Genomic DNA, 21,891 nt, shown 5'->3' with positions numbered 1-21,891 from the left:
CATGCATGGACATGTGAGTATCAGCAGACCAAGAAGAGCATTTATCAATCAATATGTGAAAGGCATGGGATATCAAGTTCAAGATATGATGACTACTATGGAAGATCAGTACACAGCGTGTGAAAGAGTTGCATTAGTCCAGGCAAGTCAACTGACTAGATGGACAGAGGGTAGTAGCAGCAATTTCTGATTTGGGCACAAGATTGACAAAGAGAAGTGATTAGTCAATGCCATCAACCCATGGACTTGACTGGTACTTCATTTTATACTTGAAAGGATGAAAGGCAAAGCTGACCATGGCAGGATTTGAACTCAGAATATAAAGACCTAGAACAAATACTGCCACATGTTTTGTTAGATGCTCCAGTGATTCCATCTATCCACTGCTCTCAAATAATTTCTTACGAAGGCCATAATTTTAATGAGGGCAGAGTAAAGTTGATTACATCAATAATAATAATAATCCTTTCTACAATAGGCACAAGGCCTGGAATTTGTGGGGAGGGGGCTAGTCGATCACATCAACCCCAGTACATGACTGGTACTTAATTTATCGACCCTGAAAGAATGAAAGGCAAAGTTGACCTCGGCAGCATTTGAACTCAGACAAGATACCACAAAACATTTTGCCCAGCATGCTAACAATTCTGCCAGCTCGCTGTCTTAATAATAATAATAATAATAACTATCATTATGATGATGATTTCTTTTATTTTCCACCAGGGCAAAGGATGAGGGGAACAATACAATGACAGACATAATTCATGAAGATTTACATAAAGTAAAATGATTTTTAAAAAAAAAGGAAAGTATACATTCTCTATGCAATAAAACAAAGAAGGGAAGTATACATAATATACAACAGTAAAAAAAAGGAAGTAAAAAATAAGTAAAATAATGAAATAATGATGGGATCCTCCTGTATCAGGAAGACCTCTTTGAGATAATCAAGGAACTCCACCATCCAAGTGCCCTCTCCAATTCCTTTTCTCTGAATCACAGGTCTTAGAACAGTACGCCCACTCACAGGTCTACACTTCAAACAGTATCATTTCTGAAACTTTCATCCACCTTTCAATAAATTCACTTGAGGGCAGCACCTCCCTCTCTACCTTCACTTTCCTTTTCAAGTGAAACTTGAAACAGTCGATGAGGGCTCTACCAAAGAAGAATGTCTGTCCTCATTCCTTTCGGCCTCATCTACCAGACAATCTCTTTTGCCACAGCCCCCAAGCAAAGGAAAACTGTCTTGCCTGCCCAAGTAAAGGGTGGCGGGGCTATCAGCACTATAGACTCTACCAAGAGATGGATCCGTCCCACTTGTGACAGCAGTTGTTCAACATAACTTCATAAGTCAGCAATAACCAGATATTAAACAAGTGAATGCAGAACAGTTTCATCACTCTGCACACACCTCAGATAAGTTCATCTGACAACATATCTGTTCCTGTAGAATTGATCTCAAACTGGTAGCATGGCCAAGCCAAAGACATCTGGAAATTATCCACAGTAGTCCCCTGGAAAGTCCTCCAGAACAGTCTAGCCAATTTATTATCATCAATGTCCAGGGTCTCCCTGAGGACATTGTCGCACTTTCTTGCTACTAATTCTTAGTGGAACACCTGACAACATTCTAGGTGCCAGGTGCTGAGTCTCAGTCTATCCTTCACCCAGAACTGCAGCTCCATAGAGCCCACACACATGTTCACTGTCTAGAAATCATTGCAGGTGGCACAATCTGAATGCATGTCTGTGCATCAGAAGCCACAGCGTGCCTGTGCAGAGGGTGCAGGCAGCAGACTAACTGCCTAACCATTGAAACACGCCCCTTCCACCTGATCAAGCAGTAACTGGGGAAAAGCACAAAGATCAGGTGATAAATGATGACAAAAGCAATGTAGGCATTTGCCACCTCTGCCTGACCTTTCAGGGACAGCTTCCTCTTTGCCTATTTCTGGCTAAATCTGACCACCCTGTCTGTCACCTCATCCCAGTTCTTACCACTGAGCAGGTGCCACTGTGCATTGCAACAATCCAGCCTCTGAAAATATATCTGAAACCAGTCACTTTCAGGACAGGTTCTAAGTAGCTATCGAATGCTTTCAACTGATCCAAATTGATGAGGGCCCCACAGAGACCAGGTTTAATTCCAGCCCTTTCAATGATGTATCACATAAGGTGGAGGTTGTGATGGATAGATCTGTTTAGGATTCTACATGTTTGCACCTCCACAACCAGACTGCTAACAACAAGCACCAATATTTTCATTAACACCTTGGCCAAAATCTTAAACTCTCAGTTTAGCAGAGTTATGGGCCAAAAATTCCCTAGCACATCCCCAGTGTCAGTGTCCTACCTCAGCAGTGTCACCACACTCTGGCTAACAGCACTAGGAATTCCCCTGTTCTGCTGCTAGTTACAATAGAAGTTTGCCAAGAGGCCACGAAACAAATCTGGCTCGAATGCATGGAATCCATAGGGCAGACCATCCAAACCAGGCAATCTGTGACTTGTACAATTGCTCGTCACCGCCTATATTTCTGTGGCCATTATCAGCTTTTCACAGAACCTCATGACAGTTGCTGAGAGCTGTGGCAGAATGTCTACATATGAACTAAAGTCTGCTACTATCGTCAACCATTACCCTCCCCAAACAGCTGTGCAAAGTGCTGCTGGAAAATCACACACATCTGTTCAGAACCAAGTAGCATGTGCCTGTCCTGATTTGTCAAAGATTCAATTGTGGTTTTGTGGCCATGTCACATCTCCACTGTTCACAATGCTTCTAGACACTGGAAGAAATCTGGCCTTCTAGCCCCTGTTGGAGCATAAATAGCCCCCAATCTTTAATGGCACCACCTTCACTGCCATTCAAGTCTAGGACCACCAACTTACCGTCTAGTTCCAAGAAAACTGCCCTTACTTTAGGACCTAAGGATTTTTGGAATAGCATTGCTGCTCTGCCACTCACTCTAGATAGACCACAAGATGAGAATATCTCATAGTCTTCTTCCAAACCAAATCTAGGCCATGAGCATTTACACAACCTACTCTAAGTGTAGCCATTTAGATTAGGGAAAATAAAATGGATTTATTTATCTTTGACTTCAAGGATGATTGTTGAAACGGTCTTCTTTTTGGCTGAGGGGAGAGTGGAGAAAGGTGTTTCTAGTAAGTTTTATTTGACTAAACACTCCAATGTCCTACGGGAATTTCTGTTTTAAATCCAAACAGAAACACATTCGTATCTGTTTGGATTAACATTCTGTCCAATGGAGTTTTCGGGAGGAGTTCAACAAAGCCTTCCCCAATTAAGACGTTTTTGCTGTTAATTACTTCCTCAATCAATTCAAAGTTGCTCTTCTGAACAATAATGAAGTTAATGAAGTAAGTACCTGAGAGTGTGTCTGTTGGTCAATTTGTTTTTCAGGTGTTTCTTTTTTGTTTTCATGCTGTGAGTGTTTGTAAAATTGGGTTTTCTTCTTGTGATGAAGGTGATGTTAGTGTTGAAACCTTTTGTATTTTGGTTTTGTAACAGACCTTTTATATGACTGTTGTGTCTTATGGCCTTCAATTTAGGGCTGGCTTCTATTTATTTCAGTTTCAGTCTTTCTCTTGTCTCTCAACAAAGGCTTTTTGGTGCAATTTCAACAAGGTCTTTGCTTTTGTGAAGCCTGAGTTGAAGGAAAGAAGCAGATGTGAGCTAGTTGTATTATTCACACCTTGAAGAGTTGGTAGTAACAGTGGAGAGCTTCATGCCTTCTCCAACGTGGGTCCAGATGTTTCTGCAAGTGTATCACTCTCAGTACATGCTTACATGTCATCATTAATTTCCACTTGGCTCTTCAGAGACATCTCTGTGAGAGTCAGAATGCCACTCTACTTGCAACCACTTCCTAGTTTTTACCCACCAGAAGGTCCAACCTAAATCAGACCCTGAGCACCTTAAGCGGGCTCCCTTGATCCAGTGGCAGGCATTTTCTGTCATTAAATTATATTGTAACATCTTTTCTCAAAAGTAAGCTCAGCAAAAGAAAGAAAGCAATATACACAACACATATAAAACAATGTTTCTCCTAATTAACATTATTAATTGAAAAGAATAAAATACCTCCACTTGATATGGTAGAAAAATGCCACTTGCAAGGTTGCCAGCAATGCCACTACCAAGATATATGATTGATATTCGCAACCAACCAGTTAATTTTTCAATATCTCGCATCACAAAAGCTTGGTATAACACTGTAAGTATCAGGTGGATGAAACTGAAATAAATCAATGAAAACACTAGAATATTTAGAGAGATTAACACCAGCAGAGTTAGAAACAATGCTTGAATGTAGAAATAAAATATAAAGTACACACATACATCCATGCAAACCTAGGTGCATCTGTGCACACACACACACACACACACACACACATACAAATTCCAGTTGAATTCCAACCAGTTAATGTAACTACTTTGCTTTTCATCCTTTCGGGGTCAATTAAATAAGTACCAGTTATGAATTGGGGTCGATATAAACGACTTAATCCGTTTGTCCCCTCTATGTTTGGCCCCTTGTGGGCAATAAAGAAATAGTAGGTATTCAGCTAATTTCTACAGAAAAGAAATTACATTGGTGCAGGCAACCAAATTCACTCACAAGGCATTGCTTGGCCTGGAAAGTAGAAGACATTTGCCCACGGTGCTGTGCTGTGGAACTGAACCTGAAATCATGAGGTTGTGAAGAAAAGTTTTTAACCACACAGCCATTCCTGCACATCATATATAAGCATATTTTCTTCTGCAAAAAAATGTTCAGAATCTACTTCAGGAGTCAGTCTCAGTTTCACTTAACAAAGTTACTTCAACATCACTTAAACAATGCTGGCAAAAGCTACTAATATACTCTACTGACATAGCTATTAACCAATTAGATATTCCAACTACAACACATCTAAGAAATTTACAATCACAATATAAAGCTTACACCTTCTGAATAAATATAATTCATGTAGTTTATAAAACAGTGGGATCAGTGTAATAGATTGTTCCCTAAAACCAACTTCTCTCAAAATTACTGGCCTTCTGGCTAAATTACAAACACTTATCATCATTATCTAAATATAAAGGTATGAATCTACTATGCAAGCCCCTTGTTAATAAAATAGCTAAAAGGATTTGTTTGTTTGTGTGTATCCTTGTTCAGACATCATGTGATGCTTGCAAATGAGCATCAGCATCATACAAGAGAGGATGTTCGTTTCTAGTCTTTTGAGAAAGGCACGTCTGGCTATGGGAAAATACCATTTTGCCAGTGAGAGTTGATGACAGGAAGTATATCCTTACTTCCCTGGGCATGGACACATTGAAACTCTGACGTCTGGCAGCTGACTTGGCAGACACCTATAAAATTATTAACCATCTTACAAACAATAACTCTGAGCACCTTTTCAAACTCTACCTGTCTAACACCCGGTGGACATATTTACAAAGTCAGAAAACAGCACAGCTCCCATGACTTTCGGAAACATTTTTTCATGCTAAGAGTTGCTGAAGTATGGAACAAACTGCCGGCATCAGTTGTTAGTTGTCAGAGCACTGCATCCTTCAAAACTTCCATGCTTCCTGAGATTCACCAACACTAAACCTGATTTTCTCCCCTCCATACACACAAGCAAGCATATATCTGACTCATACACTGTTCACTTCCCAGACATTTGTACATTACTGCATATGCTTTATGCACACTTTTGACAAGTTGTGGTGCACCTGAGCACTGTATGCAATAATTTCATTATTATTATCATTATTATTATTATTATTATTATTATTATTATTATTATGAGAAAAATTTACCTCAACAAATTTTGCCTCATCCATACAAGCATGGAAAAGTGGATGTTAAATGATAATGATCAGGACAAGGATGATACTGATGATGACGACTAAACTTATTTTGTTAACAGCTCAATTCAATAACCTCATGTATTAATGCATTACTTAAATAGTCGAGTCAACAAGGTAGCATCAATAAGATCACACCATCTGCTAGAAATAGGAGCCAAATCCTCCTCAAATAGCATCAGACCATCTTAAAATTTTTATGGCACTCATATGTCAGTATGGTCTGCTCTCAAATGATGATGATGGTGATGACGATGATGATGATGACAGTAATGATGATAATACTTACCCTGCATGAAGGAACAATGTTGTGAACAATCTATAAAACTGATCAGGTTTGTCTTTGTAGAGGAATGGTATCATGCCACATATTCGACTCAAACAGTCAACCTGCATAAGATACAAATTAAATATAATTTATCAATAGATATATAAATAACAAACCTCCAGTGAAAGTGGCCTTACATGGACAAATCCTTAGTAAAAGTAGTAGAGGAAGAATAGAATGGTGGTCATCAAACAACATCAAAGAAAAGCAGGGAGCTAAATGGCAGTAAGTCTGATGATTGGAAGAAAGAAGTTGTGTCTCTGGCTATACAGCTATGGCCTTCTTAGGCTACAGATTTTCATGACAAATTAACAAAACAATGCAAAGAACACAAATCTAATAATGACATAAGTCAATTCAAAAAAAGGCTTTTATTCAAACTTTGCTTGCCATCTAATCAGTAGATTAGACGAGTGGTTTTATATTAGGTAAAGACAGTATCAATTCATCAACATCATTCGACACTGTGACACCCTTTCGTACTCAATTCAAAACAGGATTTCTATATTTTTTATCTGCTATTTACTATTATAGAAAAGAATTAATAAGAGAATATAATGGTTCATAACAAATATCATGGCTTTGCAACCAAGTGGTTTCGGGTTCACACCCACTACATGACACCTTCAGATTGACTGATGCCCTGTGAATGAAATTTGATTGATGGAAAACAATTATAGATAGGAAGGATTTAGCAAAATGTTTAATGCAACGTTTTGGAAACTGAGACACAATATGGATGACAAGAGCAGGAAAAGAATGTACATAAGTAGGATTTGACAAAGGTGACACACAGCTTGCTATTTTATGGAAATAGAAGTAATTATGTAGAAGTAGAGGAAGAGACAGAAAGAGAGGAAATAGCATATTTATAAGGCAGTGATTGCAGTATGTTGGTGAGTAAATCTTTGACAATGATCATCATCATTAGACTTCCACTTTCCATGCTGACATGGGTCGGATGGGTCATCACAGCCTGAGTCAGTTGTGACTTGAAACCAGAGTCTTCATCAAAGGACCACATCTCCAATGTACATCTCATTTATGGCATATAGTTTCTATAGCTAGATACCCCTACCTAACACTAACTTTAGAAAGAGTATGGGGGCATATTTTACCATGACACCAACATTAGAGAAGTTGGCATATCCTCAAAAAGACTAAATGGTCCTTTTTATTCTAAGTTGTTTCCACATGTTTACCAACTACTTTACATTATATACTGGATACATTTTATCAAGACACCAGCACTAGAAAGGTTGTCTCCTGCAAGACAAAAGGGTGCTTTCTACATTGTTTTCATTTGTTCAAAGCAAATGTGACAGAGGGTGAATGAAGGAAGAGAGAATAAAAGCATGAGGGCACAGAATCAGTACATTCTTTAACATGTGAACCAAACACTCAAATCTGGAGCAGTCTTGCTCTTTAAAGAGAGTCAGCAAATCACTGAATCTGGGGAGAAAACCAAGTCTTTGGAATACTTTTTTAGGGAAAGTGACAGATATAAGAAATCACTCTGAAAGAACATAAAAGATTGTGAAACCTAGCATTTGTAGTGACTTGTAGGGTTTTAGTCTTGTGATGTTAAAGAGTAGGTAGAATATAGTGTTGGTATACAATACCAAATTCAATTTACAATGGAGAAAGCTTATGCAAAAAAAGAAGTGTTGCAACAGAAGCATGAAGAAACAGAACTTCTGAGCTTTAGAAACTCCAAGTGCACGGTGCTTAACCTAATAAATAACAAATGCAAGAAAAAGAACCACAGCAGCTGTAGTTGTAGTACTAATAGTATAATTAACAAAAATCAAATACCTGAGAACAAAGGAAAGCCTCTTCGTGAAAGTAACCCCGAATGAATTCACAATGTTTCCGTGTAGTTATAAAACATTCTCCCTGAATACCATGGCAACATGGTCGGGCTACAATTTCACATGACATATGTCGGTCAATTTTGCTTGCTTTTGATTGATTTGGTTTAGTACCGTCTTCACAAATCTGAAAAGGAAAACAATTTTCTGATGAAATCTCAAAGCAATCTAATATCCACTCTTTCATGTTAGCATGGATAGGGGAGATTTTGAGTAATTCTACCACTAGAAACTGAGGCAATCATATATTTTGGGCCTTGGCAAGAGAGCACAGCATAATGGACATGAGCAAGCTACATTCTATGATTCCTGTCCGTTAGTCATACCATGAGAGCAACAATTTCAATGAAAAGAAACAGATGAATTCCACATGAGCCAATGAGGAAGGCTCTTTGTAGTCATTTGACCTGCTACAAATCAAATCCAACTGTCTTTAAAAAAGAAGAGCACACTTGATGATGTAGTCCCAGATAACTCATCATCATCATTTAACGTCCGTTTTCCATGTTGGCATGGGTTAGACGGTTTGACTGAAAACTGGTAAGCTGGGGAGCTGCACCAGGTTCCAATCTGATCTGGCAAGGTTTCTATGGCTGGATGCCCTTCCTAACGCAAACCACACCATGTAGAGGGTGCTTTTTACGTGCCACTAAGTCTAACTAAAAAAAAGCCATACAATGATGGTCACAACTGGAACACCTTAAATCATGGCCAAAACATGTTAACAAGATGAGGACAAATATCCATCAAATGTAAATAATGTAAATCATGTACATAATTCCTCATCTCTTAAATATAGAACAGTATTACCACTGTTTAGAACAATGATCAGTTCCCACTTCGTGGTATCTAACTGGACACCTAAGATCTTTGAGAGTTAAGCTTACAGATACAAAGCACTTCTGTTAACATGTTCTGAACTGCTAATCCCTTGTATAGTTAGCCTCTCCACCCAGCCATTTGTATTCCCTTGCTACACTTATAACATTTGATGAAAATAATTAATATTTAAAGACAATCTTACCGGCCAGTTCAAAATATTCTTGTCCCATTCAAAAGGCACCTGTGATGCTGGTTTATTGCAATATCTGTAAACAGGAAGAATGCAAACAAATTAAAATCTTGGAGAATGAAGATAACTAGGTATAGATATTTACTTTTCAAAGATGGGATAGAGTTAGTTGACTGACTACCCTTAACATATTTATACATTATTATTAATGTTCCTAAATGCTGTAGTAATGAAAGGTATAGCTGCCAATGTGTATACATATACACACACACACAGGTGTGTGTGTTCATGTACATAAAACACACAGAAACACACACATGGTGGACTTCTGCACATTTTCACTCATTAGTTAACCCAAAGCTAAAAAAGAAGACAGCTGCCTAAGATGCTGCAAAGTGGGATTGAACTCAAAACCATGTGGTTGCAAACTGAATTTTATAACCACACAGTCCGTACGTGGTCGATGCCAGCGCTGCCTCAACTGGCCTCCTCCATGCCAGTGGCACGTAAAAAGCACCCACTACACTCTCGGAGTGGTTGGCATTAGGAAGGGCATACAGCTATAGAAACACTGCGAGATCAGACTGGAGCCTGGTGCAGTCTCCTGGCTTCCCAGACCCCAGTTGAACCGTCCAACCCATGATAGCAGGGAAAACGGACGTTAAACAATGATGATGACAGTTATGTTTGATACATACACATACAAATTGTGATGGTGCACTAGTGTTAGGTAGGCAGCCTCTCCGGTATTGGTGCCATGATAAAATGCATCTAGGACACATTATAAAATGGTTGGCATTAGGAAAGGGCATCCAACTATAGAAACTACACCAACTGGTATATACAAGAGAGATGTGGTACTTAGACTCATCCAGGACAGACATAAAAACTGAGTCAGACAATGATGACTCATCTAATCTTTGCCAATATATATTGGATTCTGTGATTTAACTTAATGCTGTTGTTCTTAGTCTTTTGTCATCTTACAAAAGCCTTGCAATTCGATTTGGTAGATGGGAACTAGAAGATCATGTATGTGTGTGTGTGTGTCTTTGTGTTGATTTCACATGATGATTGTAAACAAGCATCACTGTCATACCAGCAATGTTTTTCACTTCTAATCTTCTGGCCACAGGGAAATATTACCTTGCTTGGAAACAGGTTAGAGTTGGCAACAAGAGGGGCAGCCACAAAAAATCTGTATCATCAAATTCTGCCTGACCGATGCAAGCATGGAAAAGTGGACACTCTATGGTAATGAGTGTGTGTGTGTGTGTATATATTGTTTTACTTGTTTCAGCTATTTGACTGTGATCATGCTGGAGCACAGACTTAATGGGTTTAGTGGAAGAAATAGATCCTAGGACTTATTCTTTGTAAGCCTAGTACTTATGCTGTCAGTCCCTTTTGCTGAACCACTAAGTTATGGGGGCATAAACACACCAGCATCAATTGTCAAGCAATAGCGGGGGGACAAACACATTCACACACATACACATATATGTATATATACAACGGGCTTCTTCCAGTTTGAGTCTACCGAATCCACTCACAAGGTTTTGGTCAGCCCAAAGTTATGGTAGAAGACACTGTGTGGCACCAAGGTGCCACACAGTGGGACTGAACCCGAAACTATGTGGTTGGGAAACAAGCTTCTTACCACACAGCCACACTTGTGCCTGTACGTAATATTTTCTTGAGTCTTTTTCACTACATTATGTTTTCATAGTATGCTGGTTAATTTTCTTAAAACTCATATGCCTCTATACTAATGACAATCTACAAAGCAAGTTCGGTTACCAGTTTGCTAGAAAATTACATTAAGTACATAAATGTTCTGATGCACCTCAATACTGTATTGTCTGGTATCTTTCGTATTAATGCTGTACTCTCTCTTTCTCTCTCTCTCTCTCTCTTATTTCCTAGATCCTAATAAAATACTTCTCACCCTTAATCTAGCTTGCATTCAATCTACAAGAATTCTAGGTTTTGGAACTTGATACACAAACACACACATACTCACTGAAGTGGAAAGAGCTTCTATGCAGTCACTCAACAAACTAGAAATAACAAACAAATCCTCATCATATCGCACTTACTCGTTCATCGTTTAACGTCCGCTTTCCATGCTAGCATGGGTTGGACGATTTTGACTGAGGGCTAGCAAACCAGATGGCTGCACCAGGCTCCAATCTTGATCTGGCAATGTTTCTACAGTTGGATGCCCTTCCTAACACCAACCACTCCGAGAGTGTAGTGGGTGCTTTTTACGTGCCACCGGCACGGGGTCCAGTCATGCGGTACTGGCAACAACCTCGCTCAAATCTTTTTACACATGCCACCGGCACAGGTGCCAGTAAGGTGACGAAAAGAAAAGAACACATTTGGTAATTGTATCATGTAGTTCTCATATACAAACAAATGGGAGCAGACAAATGTTCAAAAGCTTAAATGCCCTACAAGCATATATCAACATCAGAAATGCAACAAAAGAAGCAACACATACAGAGAACGATATACTCACTTTGGATCAAGACCACATACAGTTCGAATGTCTCTCTTCTGAGATAATAACATCTCCGTATTATCATAAAATGTGGATAATGTTTCCTAGAATCACATGAGAAGCGTTGAATTTATTCGTTGCAGTGAAACAAGTACAATACATTTTGAACAACAACAACAACAGCCGCTGCTGCCACCACTACCACCATCCCCTCATCATCATTTAATGCCTGTTTTTCCATACTGGCATGGGATGGTGGTTTGACAGAATCTAATAACCTACAGAACTGAGCTGAGCTCCAATGTCAATTTTGGCACAGTTTCTACAACTGGATGTCCTTCCTAGCACCAACCAATTTACAGTACATCCTGGGTACCTTTTCTCCATGCCACTGGGACTAATGTGTGATTATTAAATAACTTGCAAGGCAAGTGAAGTAAAAAAGAAAAAAAGACCCCTTCACTGAGTGGAGAGGTATATTTGAGAGAGGGGACGGTAGCTTTATACTACAGGTGTAGAAAGGCTAGAGGAACGAGCTATATGAGGAGATACATAGTTACCCTACATAACACAGGAAAGGGTGGGAGTGGCTGGAAAGAAAGAACAAACTCTTAAAGTGCAAGAAGGTGAACAGAACAGATATTATGGGCAGTAGCTCAGGGGAGGAAGGCAGAGAGGATGGGTAATTTCATAAGTGTGAGAAGAAAGTAACAGCAAAGAGCTTAGAGATAGGGGTAGAGGTGAATGTAATGAGCAATGAACAAGGGTATAGTTAACAGGAAATATTGGTATGGGGTGGGAAAGTGAGAGAGATAAAAATAGCTCAAGAAGGAGGACAGATCAGAAAGTAGTCAGATAATGTGCAAGGCAGTGTAGTTACAGAGCTGGAGGTCACTGCATAATTTTCAAATGACTTTAACATAAAAATCTATGGTAAAATTAGTTCCAACAAAATTTACCCCCAAAATTATGCAAAAAGAATAAAAAGAGGAGAAATGGTAGTGACAATGATTTCTTTTTTTGCATGTGAGCAAAACTGCTGTAAGATTAAGCTGGACTAACAATTACATGACGATGAGTTCAAATTTAATTACAAGCAGTGTTTTTTTGGGGTTTTTTTCCACAATTTACATATCTCAGTTTGCCTGACTGACTAAACAGTTCACTCCTTCTTTACAAGTTAGAAGTAGGAAGAGCAACCAATAGCAAAACTTATGGCTCTGACAAAATAACTGTAATTTGAGGAAGATTTGACTTATTTCTAGTATGTGGAGATACTTTATAGAGGCACTTTCGTTGGCTCCAATAATGGTGTGTTAGAACAACAAGGAATAACTTTTACTTCTTCAAACCTTTCCAGGCTTATTTATCTCTGCTCTTACAAGCTAAACAAGGAACTGATAAGCAGTTTCTCAATTTGTAGAAATAGCAGCCACATCTTCTTCAAATCACACCCTATTATTATCAACATGTTTATATCTACTTTCCCATACTGGTAGGTTGGAACAGGTCATCACAGTCAAAATCAGTTCTTCAGCCTGCCCTGGCACCTGTGCCGGTGGCACATAAAAAACACCCACTACACTCACAGAGTGGTTGGCGTTAGGAAGGGCATAGAAACACTGCCAGATCAAGATTGGAGCCTGGTGCAGCCTCCATGGCTTCCCAGACCCCAGTCGAACCGTCCAACCCATGCTAGCATAGAAAACGGACGTTAAACAATGATGATGATGATGATGATTGGAAGCTACTGCCCTCACAGACTGATGCTTGTATATTTCATTTTCAGAATGGTTTCTATGCCTGGGTGCCCTTCCTTTCACCAACCACCTTCCAGAGGGTACAGAGTATATTTTAATGTGGTACCAGCACTAAAGAGGTTGTCATATCCTCCTTACAAACAAAACAAAAAAACATGTATATTCAATCATGTGTATAAATGTAAGCAAACAATTTTTTTTTTTATCAGGAGTTGAAATGTGTATTGTACAATACAAATAAGATTATATTTTTCCAAACACAGAGTTGCAGAAATACTGGGTAACTTACCATTAAAAAGGTAGAAAAATTTGTCAACAACCAACCATGGAACTCAAATATTTGTTTCTTTACACAAACATGGTTGTTATATAAAGCTAAAGTTTTTAGTATCTAATTCGGCAGATGAATTTGTCAGTGGGCAGTTTAGCTTAATGGTAAAGCACCCAACCCGAGTCTCTAAGGGTTATGGGTTCAAGTCCCATGGCTGGTTGTTGCAAATTTGTCCACCTTGTAAGGGTAAGTTACCCAGTATTTTTGCCGTTCTAGCGGTAACTCTGCATTTGAAAGAATATCATCTTCTTATTTGTATCGCATATTCAATAATGTAGAACCAGTAAGCATGAAAGGATGAGATAATGACAAGATGACACAATTTCCTAACACCAACCACCCCGAGAATGTAGTTGGTGCTTTTTATGTGCCACTGGGACAGGGGCCAGTCAGGGGATACTGGCCTCGGCCATGTTTGGCTGGTGCTTTTTATGTGCCACCGGCACGAGAGCCAGTCAGGGGGTACTGGCATCGGCATCAAAAGGGTTAACAGAGGTAGCTGAAGAAAATAACAATATGGTAACAAAATGGTTGATGTCTATATAACCTCTTGTGAATTCCTCTTCATAATCCTGATACTCAAATACTTTATTGTTACTTACACTGCATCTGTTTTCAGTCATCTGGGAACAACCGGATCCATCATTACGGACACAACAAGCTGATTCGCGCTCAAGGTTTCGATCTTTTTCCAAAGCATCCAATATGTTCTTATCTTTTCGCATACATGGAGAATATTTGGCCCCCAAGTGAATGAGATCAGCCTAGGAAAAATACAAAAATAACTGTTAGAGGTAAACAAAATATTAGACTTTGATAAAATAACAGGGCTGTACAGTGTGGTTTAAGAGTTGCTTCTCTGTTTCTGATCAGAAAGTACTGTTGTGGAGATAACAGATTCTTATTAACAATCCATTCTCATATATGAATATCTATTAGAATTATTGTCTACAAAGAGTAATACTGAGTATTATCATAGACACTGGCCACTCAACCATCGGGCAGGTAAGTGGGTGCATGTGTGACTGATAGGTGCTTATATTTACCAATTAAAAAAAGGTAAAATCTAAATCTTCAGCCCATTAAAATTTATCAGATTTTATCCCACTTTCTTTGGTGTTTAAGGCAACTGAACATAATAATAATGAAATTATTGTATACAATGCTCAGGTGCACCACAACTTGTCAAAAGTGCATATAAAGTATATACAGTAATGTACCTGGAAAGTGAACAAGAGTCGTTCAAAAGAATGTCAGTGTGTTAAAGGATTAAGCTCCTTCTCCAGCTGCCATGAGTATATGTGCTCAACTGAGTAAACAAGCATTGAGAAAGTAAGCACACTACTCAAGGACACAACACTCCACTCAGTGCAAGAATCAAACGAGCTACCTACTTCCTCCCTCCACTCACAACTGCTTGCTTTCCTCTTCACCCATTTTACCTTTAAATTTCCCTGCATTATCATTTGAAATGTTAGATTTTGATTTCTCCACCTTGAAGACAAAGGCTAGATCTACCCAATGTTTATATTCTTCCATTATTGATTGCATATTATTGTGAAATACATCTGCGACATTACAAAGTAGCTACAGACCCCAGAAACAGTTATCGGACCTGTACCACCATACCTGCTCCCCTTTAATTTTCTACATTTTTGCACTGTGTAAGTTTGCTCTATTAATCTATAAATGCCTATATACTTATACTTGAATATGCATTATCTGAAAATTTTTCCGTCTTTGCTTTCTCTCTATTTACATGTATAAACATATACTCTTTTACTTGTTTCAGTCATTTGACTGTGGCCATGCTGGAGCACCGCCTTTAGTCGAGCATATCGACCCCAGGACTTATTCATTGTAAGCCTAGTACTTATTCTATCGGCCTCTTTTGCCGAACCGCTAAGTTACGGGGACGTAAACACATCAGCATCGGTTGTCAAGCGATGTTGGGGGGAACAAACACACACACACACACACACACACATATATATATATATATATATATATACATATATACATATATCGCGAATGGGCCCCAACTATGCGAACCTGTTCGTTGGCTATGTTGAGGCCCAAATATTCTCTAGTTTCACTGGTCCCACTCCCGAACTATACGGTCGTTACATTGACGACATTATCGATGCCACTTCACTCTCCCGTGAACATCTAGATTCCTTCCATCCTGCCCTCCACTTCACTTCCACTATTTCCAACACCTCTGTCTCTTTTCTTCACATTTCGGTCAGCATTCATCACTCCACTCTTACCACCTCCATTCACTACAAAAACACAGACTCACACTCATACCTAAACTTCTCTTCCTCCCACCCCAAACACACCAAGCTTTCCATCCCCTATTCCCAATTCCTCCGTCTACGTAGGCTCTGTAGTGACAACCATGACTTTGAGTCTCAACTCATGGCTCGCCACTTCATCCTACGTGGATACCCCCTCACCACTATCCACACCGCCCTTCCCAGAGCACGTTCCGTAGACCGTGCATCTGCTCTCTTCCCCCGAACCCGCCCTGCAGTCTCCCGCCTCCCTTTTCCCCGAACCCACCCTGCAGTCTCCCGCCTCCCTTTTCCCCTCACTTACCACCCCACCACCCTACCTCTCCAACGCACCATTCTTCGAGCTTTCCAACATCTCCAGTCCGACCCGTCCACTTCACACCTCTTCCCTAACCGACCCCTTCCCTCCTTCTAACAAGCCCATAACCTACGAGACCTCTTGGTCCACAGCTTCTTCCCTGACCCTACCTCCCAACCTGGCTCGTTCCCCTGCTCCCGCCCACGTTGTCGCACTTGCCCTTAACTCTCCAACACCACCCTCCTAACTGGCACCCATCATCGACTCCTTCACCTGCACCTCCAGCAATATCATCTATTGCATCTCCTGCTCTCTCTGCCATTCCCTGTACATCGGACAAGCAGGACGCTGCTTGGCTGACTGGTTTGCGGAACACCTCCGAGACATCCGCCTCGCCAATGACACACCAGTCTCACGCCATTTCCGCTCCACCGTCACTCCTTGCAACATCTGTCTGTATTGAGATTGTCCTTGCACAGAGGCCATCCGGATTCCCACTTGCGTTGTAAACAGAGATTAATCTTCTCTCTTCGCTCTTTTACACCATTTGGGCTCAACTCTCCCCCTCCTTTGCATCTAACCTACCCCCCCCCGACTCCTACTTCTCTTCAGTCCTTCATCTTTTCACCCCTACTCTCTTTCCCTCCTCTTCTTCCCTCTTCCCCTTCTCTCTGCTCCCTCACTCCCCTTCTCTCCCCATCCCCTCCCTCCTCCTCATTTCCTCTCTCCCCTCCCCCTCCTCTCTCTCTTCTCTCCACAACCCCCACTCTACCCCAACCCCATCCGAACCCACACCCCGCATGGGCTTTCCCCACTCTCGCCCCCCACCTCCCCACAACATCACACCACACTACACCATATGACATTACACATCACATCACAACACACCACCCACACACCTATCCCCACATCTTTACACCTACACATACATACACATATCATAACACACCACCCACACACCCACCCCCATATCTCCACACCCACACATACATACATACACACGTCCAGACCACCAGCCCTATTTCACACGCACATACATACTCTCTTATACACACACGCACCTTCGTGTTGGGGTGAAGTCACTTGACCCTGTTATCTCCCCTACTATCCCTCTAGCATCTAACGCCTGACCTCTGACTTCTACCTGAAGTCAGAACGCCATGATGGACCGTTAGCTCCTACACGCATTTTTTTCTCTCCTTGTTTCTTTTCTGTGTATCTTTCTGTGGAAGAGCATAGGCTCAAAACGTAAAAGACTTGCTCTATTTCTATTCCTGAGCGCCATACTAATACATTTGTTTGTTTGTACTCCACCTGCCTTCGTCTTTTGTTTATTTTCGTAAACCTTCCCGTTATATATATATATATATATATATATATGGCCATATCACATTGAAAGCACCGGTTCTCGTCTGATCACCGAAGTTAAGCAACGTCGAGCCTAGTCAGTACTTAGATGGGTGACCGCTTGGGAAACCTAGGTGCAGTAAGCATAGCACATTGGATGCTTAAAACAGCTGGTTGTGTGGGTTATGGCCTAGTCACCCGCATTGTAAACCAGGTAATTCATAATGGAGTCATACCCAATGACTGGCGTAGCAGCACCATAGTCAACTGCTACAAGGGTAAAGGTGATGCTATAGATAGAAATAACTACAGGGGTATTAAACTGTTGGATCAGGTGATGAAGGTCACAGAGAGGGTCATAGCCCATCTCATTAGGGAGAGAATTTGCTTAGATGAAATGCAGTTCGGTTTTGTGCCGGGTAGAAGCACCACTGATGCTATATTCCTGATCCAACAACTGCAGGAGAAATACCTAGCTAAAGATAAACCCCTCTACATAGCTTTTGTGGACTTGGAGAAAGCCTTTGACAGGGTCGCCCAATCCCTTATCTGGTGGTCAATGCGGAAACTGGAGATTGACGAATGGCTAATAAGGGCTGTACAGGCCCTATACAGAGAGGCTGTCAGCAAGGTTAGGATTGGCAACGAATATAGTGAAGAATTCCGGGTAGAAGTAGGTGTACACCAAGGTTCAGCCCTCAGTCCCCTTTTATTCATCATAGTCCTCCAGGCAATAACAGAGGAATTCAAAACAGGTTGCCCCTGGGAGCTCCTCTATGCTGATGACCTGGCTCTCATAGCAGAATCACTACCGGAACTAGAAAAGAAATTTCGGGCGTGGAAGCAAGGGTTAGAATCAAAGGGCCTTAGAGTAAATGTAGCAAAGACCAAAGTTATAGTAAGCAGAAAGACGAACTCAGCACACACACCCTCGGGCAGGTGGCCCTGCTCGATCTGTAGGAAAGGAGGAGGTAGAAACTCCATAAGGTGTACCCAGTGTAAGCTATGGACGCATAAGAGGTGCAGCAACATCAAAGGGAAATTAACTGACAAGATAGCTTTCATGTGTGGCAGATCCACAGGGACAATAGACACCACAGATACTCAGAAAACAGATTCCATCACACTCCAGGGGGAGAAACTAGAAGTAGTTGATAGTTTCCGCTACCTGGGTGACCAAGTTAGTAGTGGAGGTGGATGCTCAGAGAGTGTCACCACTAGAATACGAATAGCCTGGGCAAAGTTTAGAAAGCTCCTACCCCTACTGGCAACAAAGGGTCTCTCGCTCAGAGTGAAAGGTAGATTGTATGATAAATGTGTGCGAACTGCCATGCTTCACGGTAGTGAAACATGGGCTGTGACTGCAGAGGACATGCGTAGACTTGAAAGAAATGAAGCTAACATGATCCGCTGGATGTGTAATGTCAGTGAAGGTATCAGGGGGAGAGATAGACCCAGGAAGACATGGGATGAGGTAGTCAAGCATGACCTCAGAGCATTGGGCCTCACAGAGGCAATGACGAAGGACCGAGACCTCTAGAGATATGCTGTGACTGCAAAGACCCGGGCTGCTTCCTGCACCAGTTCCGCATAGCCCCTGCCCATTCAAAGTACCTTGGATTTCAGAACAACCCGCAGTGCTTGAGGAGACCTATTGAGTCAAGTACATGAACATCGAAATAAATATCAATGGAAATAGTAGGTGTGATACCTGTGCCGGTGGCACATAAAAAGCACCATCCGAACGTGGCAGATGCCAGCACTGCCTTGACTGGCTTCCGTGCCGGTGGCACGTTAAAAGCACCAACCAATCGTGACCGCTGCCAGACTCCCCTGGCACCTGTGCCGGTGGCACGTAAAAAGCACCCACTACACTCACAGAGTAGTTGGCGTTAGGAAGGGCATCCAGCTGTAGAAACACTGTCAGATCAGACTGGAGCCTGGTGCAGCCTCCTGGCTTCCCAGACCCCGGTCGAACCATCCAACCCATGCTAGCGCGGAAAACGGACGTTAAACGATTTGATGATGATGATATATAATTATATATATTTATATATATATACATATATACGACAGGCTTCTTTCAATTTCCATCTACCAAATCCACTCACAAGGCTTTGGTCGGCCCGAGGCTATAGTAGAAGGCACTTGCCCAAGGTGCCATGCAGTGAGACTGAACCCGGAACCATGTGGTTGGTTAGCAAGCTACTTACCACACAGCCACTCCTACGCCTATTTTGTATATCTAACCCAAGCAGTTATATTCGTTTATGTATATATTTACCTATGTAGATATGTTATAAATATATGTGTATGTTACTGATATGTATTTATATTTACCTATGTAATTACATTATTGTAAGTATATACGTATGCCTCTGTGTGTGTGTGTGTGTACATATGTTAATATGTATTTTACCTATTAGTTATTGCCTTTATTATATATACCAACATCTCAAAGTTAAACAGTTTTTGTTGACAAGAGGCATGGCACGTGGGGAGTCAAGGTGTCCGGTCATCTCCAGATGTAGGCGTAAAGGGATGCAATATTTCCTTTTGCTTATCATGCTGTCTAATTAAAATAGGGGCATCGAAACTCTTGACCATCAAGCAGAGACCCCTTCACTATATCACTGATAAATACAGAATGTTTTTTTATAAATCAACACCAAATAATGTTCCCATTTAAAGCTATACATCTGAAGTAGACAGTAGACAGCTGACTAGCAAAGATAAGAAACCTTGTATATGTGAACTCAGAGCAGCAGATTTATGAACAATAAGATATAGTTTTTGCTAAATACTGCTTACCAATTAATATTAATTATTGCAACAGTTGTTAATATTTCTAAAATCATTAATATGGTGAGCTGGAAGAAAAATTACCATCCCAGGCAAAATGCTTCTCAGCATTTCATCTGCCTTTGCATCCAAAGTTCAAATTCTGCCAAGGTCAACTTTACTTTCATCCTTTCAGGGTGTAAGTGACCCTTGGTGGTCAAGCAGGAAAATAAAACGAAAAAGGGATCTAACAAGAGTAATCTCCCTCGACCGTCTCAAAAATCCTCAGATATTCTAGAAGTTTTCAATTAATTTCCAGATGACATGGAAGTCAGAGATTTCTCATTCATCTCTTACTACGCAATTCTAATTTCACACTCCTTTTGCCTAACAGTTCCTAGGTGTACACATTGAGCCATGCCATTCACACACACACACCCGCACGTACACATATTCGCCTCATTTGCTTTGAGACATATGGTAGCAAAGTATGTTCATGTAATATGTTACAAGCCTTTTCTTTCAAACTATTCTTATTTGTTAACACATTGCATCCAGCAATAAATACGTTATGACTTATTTTGAACATCTCACAAGTTCTTATTTTTCTTGTCGTTTTACATACAAGATGGTGACCCCTCTTTTTCGCATGCAATTGTAAAATTGTAGGTTGTCACATACTGACATCACTGCAAGGGGTTGGTAAAAGAAGCACCAGTTGAGCGTTGGGGTCAATATAATCAGCTTGCCCACTTTCTTGAAACAGCTGACCTTGTACCAAAATTTGAAACCATTATTTCTAAAATCATTCAACCTTTTGTTGCACTTCAGTTTCATTGCATTTGAATATAATGAAACTGTATATGACATTTATATCTGGCATATTAAATACTTAAATAATTACTTAAACATACACAATTGGATTCATTTTCCCTGATTATTGAGGAATGGGAAAGAAAATCAATACCACAAGGCATTAAACAGGATACTGTCAGCCACTAGTACAGAACAGTGCCCCCACCACCACTGTTTATCCTCTAATACTGATCACTGTTGATCAACCATAATGGTCTTTCTCCTATTGTGGATTCTGTCCCCCCACAACTGACTTCCTTCTACTGTAGATCATTGCTCTTTCACTGCTATCTATTCACTTCTGCGGATCTTATCATCTCCATCACCAATACTATCCTCTACTATGGATCATTGCGGTTCTACTGTTGCCTAGGCCCCTAGTTTGGCTAGCTGCTCTCGGTCATTGTCTAACTTGTTCTTTCAACACATTTTCCTTAACCCTTTTTATAACAACCCGCCTGAGACTGCCTCTGGTTCTACGATACAATTTTCTTGTTTAAGATTATCTAAATTAAAACCATCCATACAAAATTTTAGGTTAATTTAAGTCCAGAACATCAGCTTAATAATGACGAAGTTGTATTATTAAATTCATCATTATTTTCATAATTG

General features: G+C 40.5%; 1 protein-coding gene and 1 pseudogene across 3 annotated transcripts in view; one reads left to right on the top strand and one right to left on the bottom strand.

The window, feature by feature from the left end:
• LOC115215848 (inactive rhomboid protein 2-like) overlaps positions 1-21,891 on the bottom strand; it is a 68,154-nt gene that overhangs the window by 1,946 nt on the left and 44,317 nt on the right. For all 3 annotated transcript variants that reach the window (XM_029785186.2, XM_036506191.1, XM_036506190.1), the window contains exons 9-14: positions 14,304-14,465; positions 11,629-11,714; positions 9,117-9,180; positions 8,037-8,219; positions 6,183-6,283; positions 4,112-4,265 (exon numbers count right to left, since the gene is read on the bottom strand). In XM_029785186.2, the coding sequence (XP_029641046.1) occupies positions 4,112-4,265; positions 6,183-6,283; positions 8,037-8,219; positions 9,117-9,180; positions 11,629-11,714; positions 14,304-14,465 (750 nt within the window). The remainder of the gene's footprint in view (positions 1-4,111; positions 4,266-6,182; positions 6,284-8,036; positions 8,220-9,116; positions 9,181-11,628; positions 11,715-14,303; positions 14,466-21,891) is intronic.
• LOC115215967 lies at positions 17,671-17,789 on the top strand (annotated as a pseudogene).

This window comes from Octopus sinensis, linkage group LG9, assembly GCF_006345805.1.
Source record: "Octopus sinensis linkage group LG9, ASM634580v1, whole genome shotgun sequence".
In the NCBI taxonomy this organism is placed as follows: Eukaryota; Metazoa; Mollusca; class Cephalopoda; order Octopoda; family Octopodidae; genus Octopus; species Octopus sinensis.
This window is presented reverse-complemented; position numbering and strand designations above follow the sequence as displayed.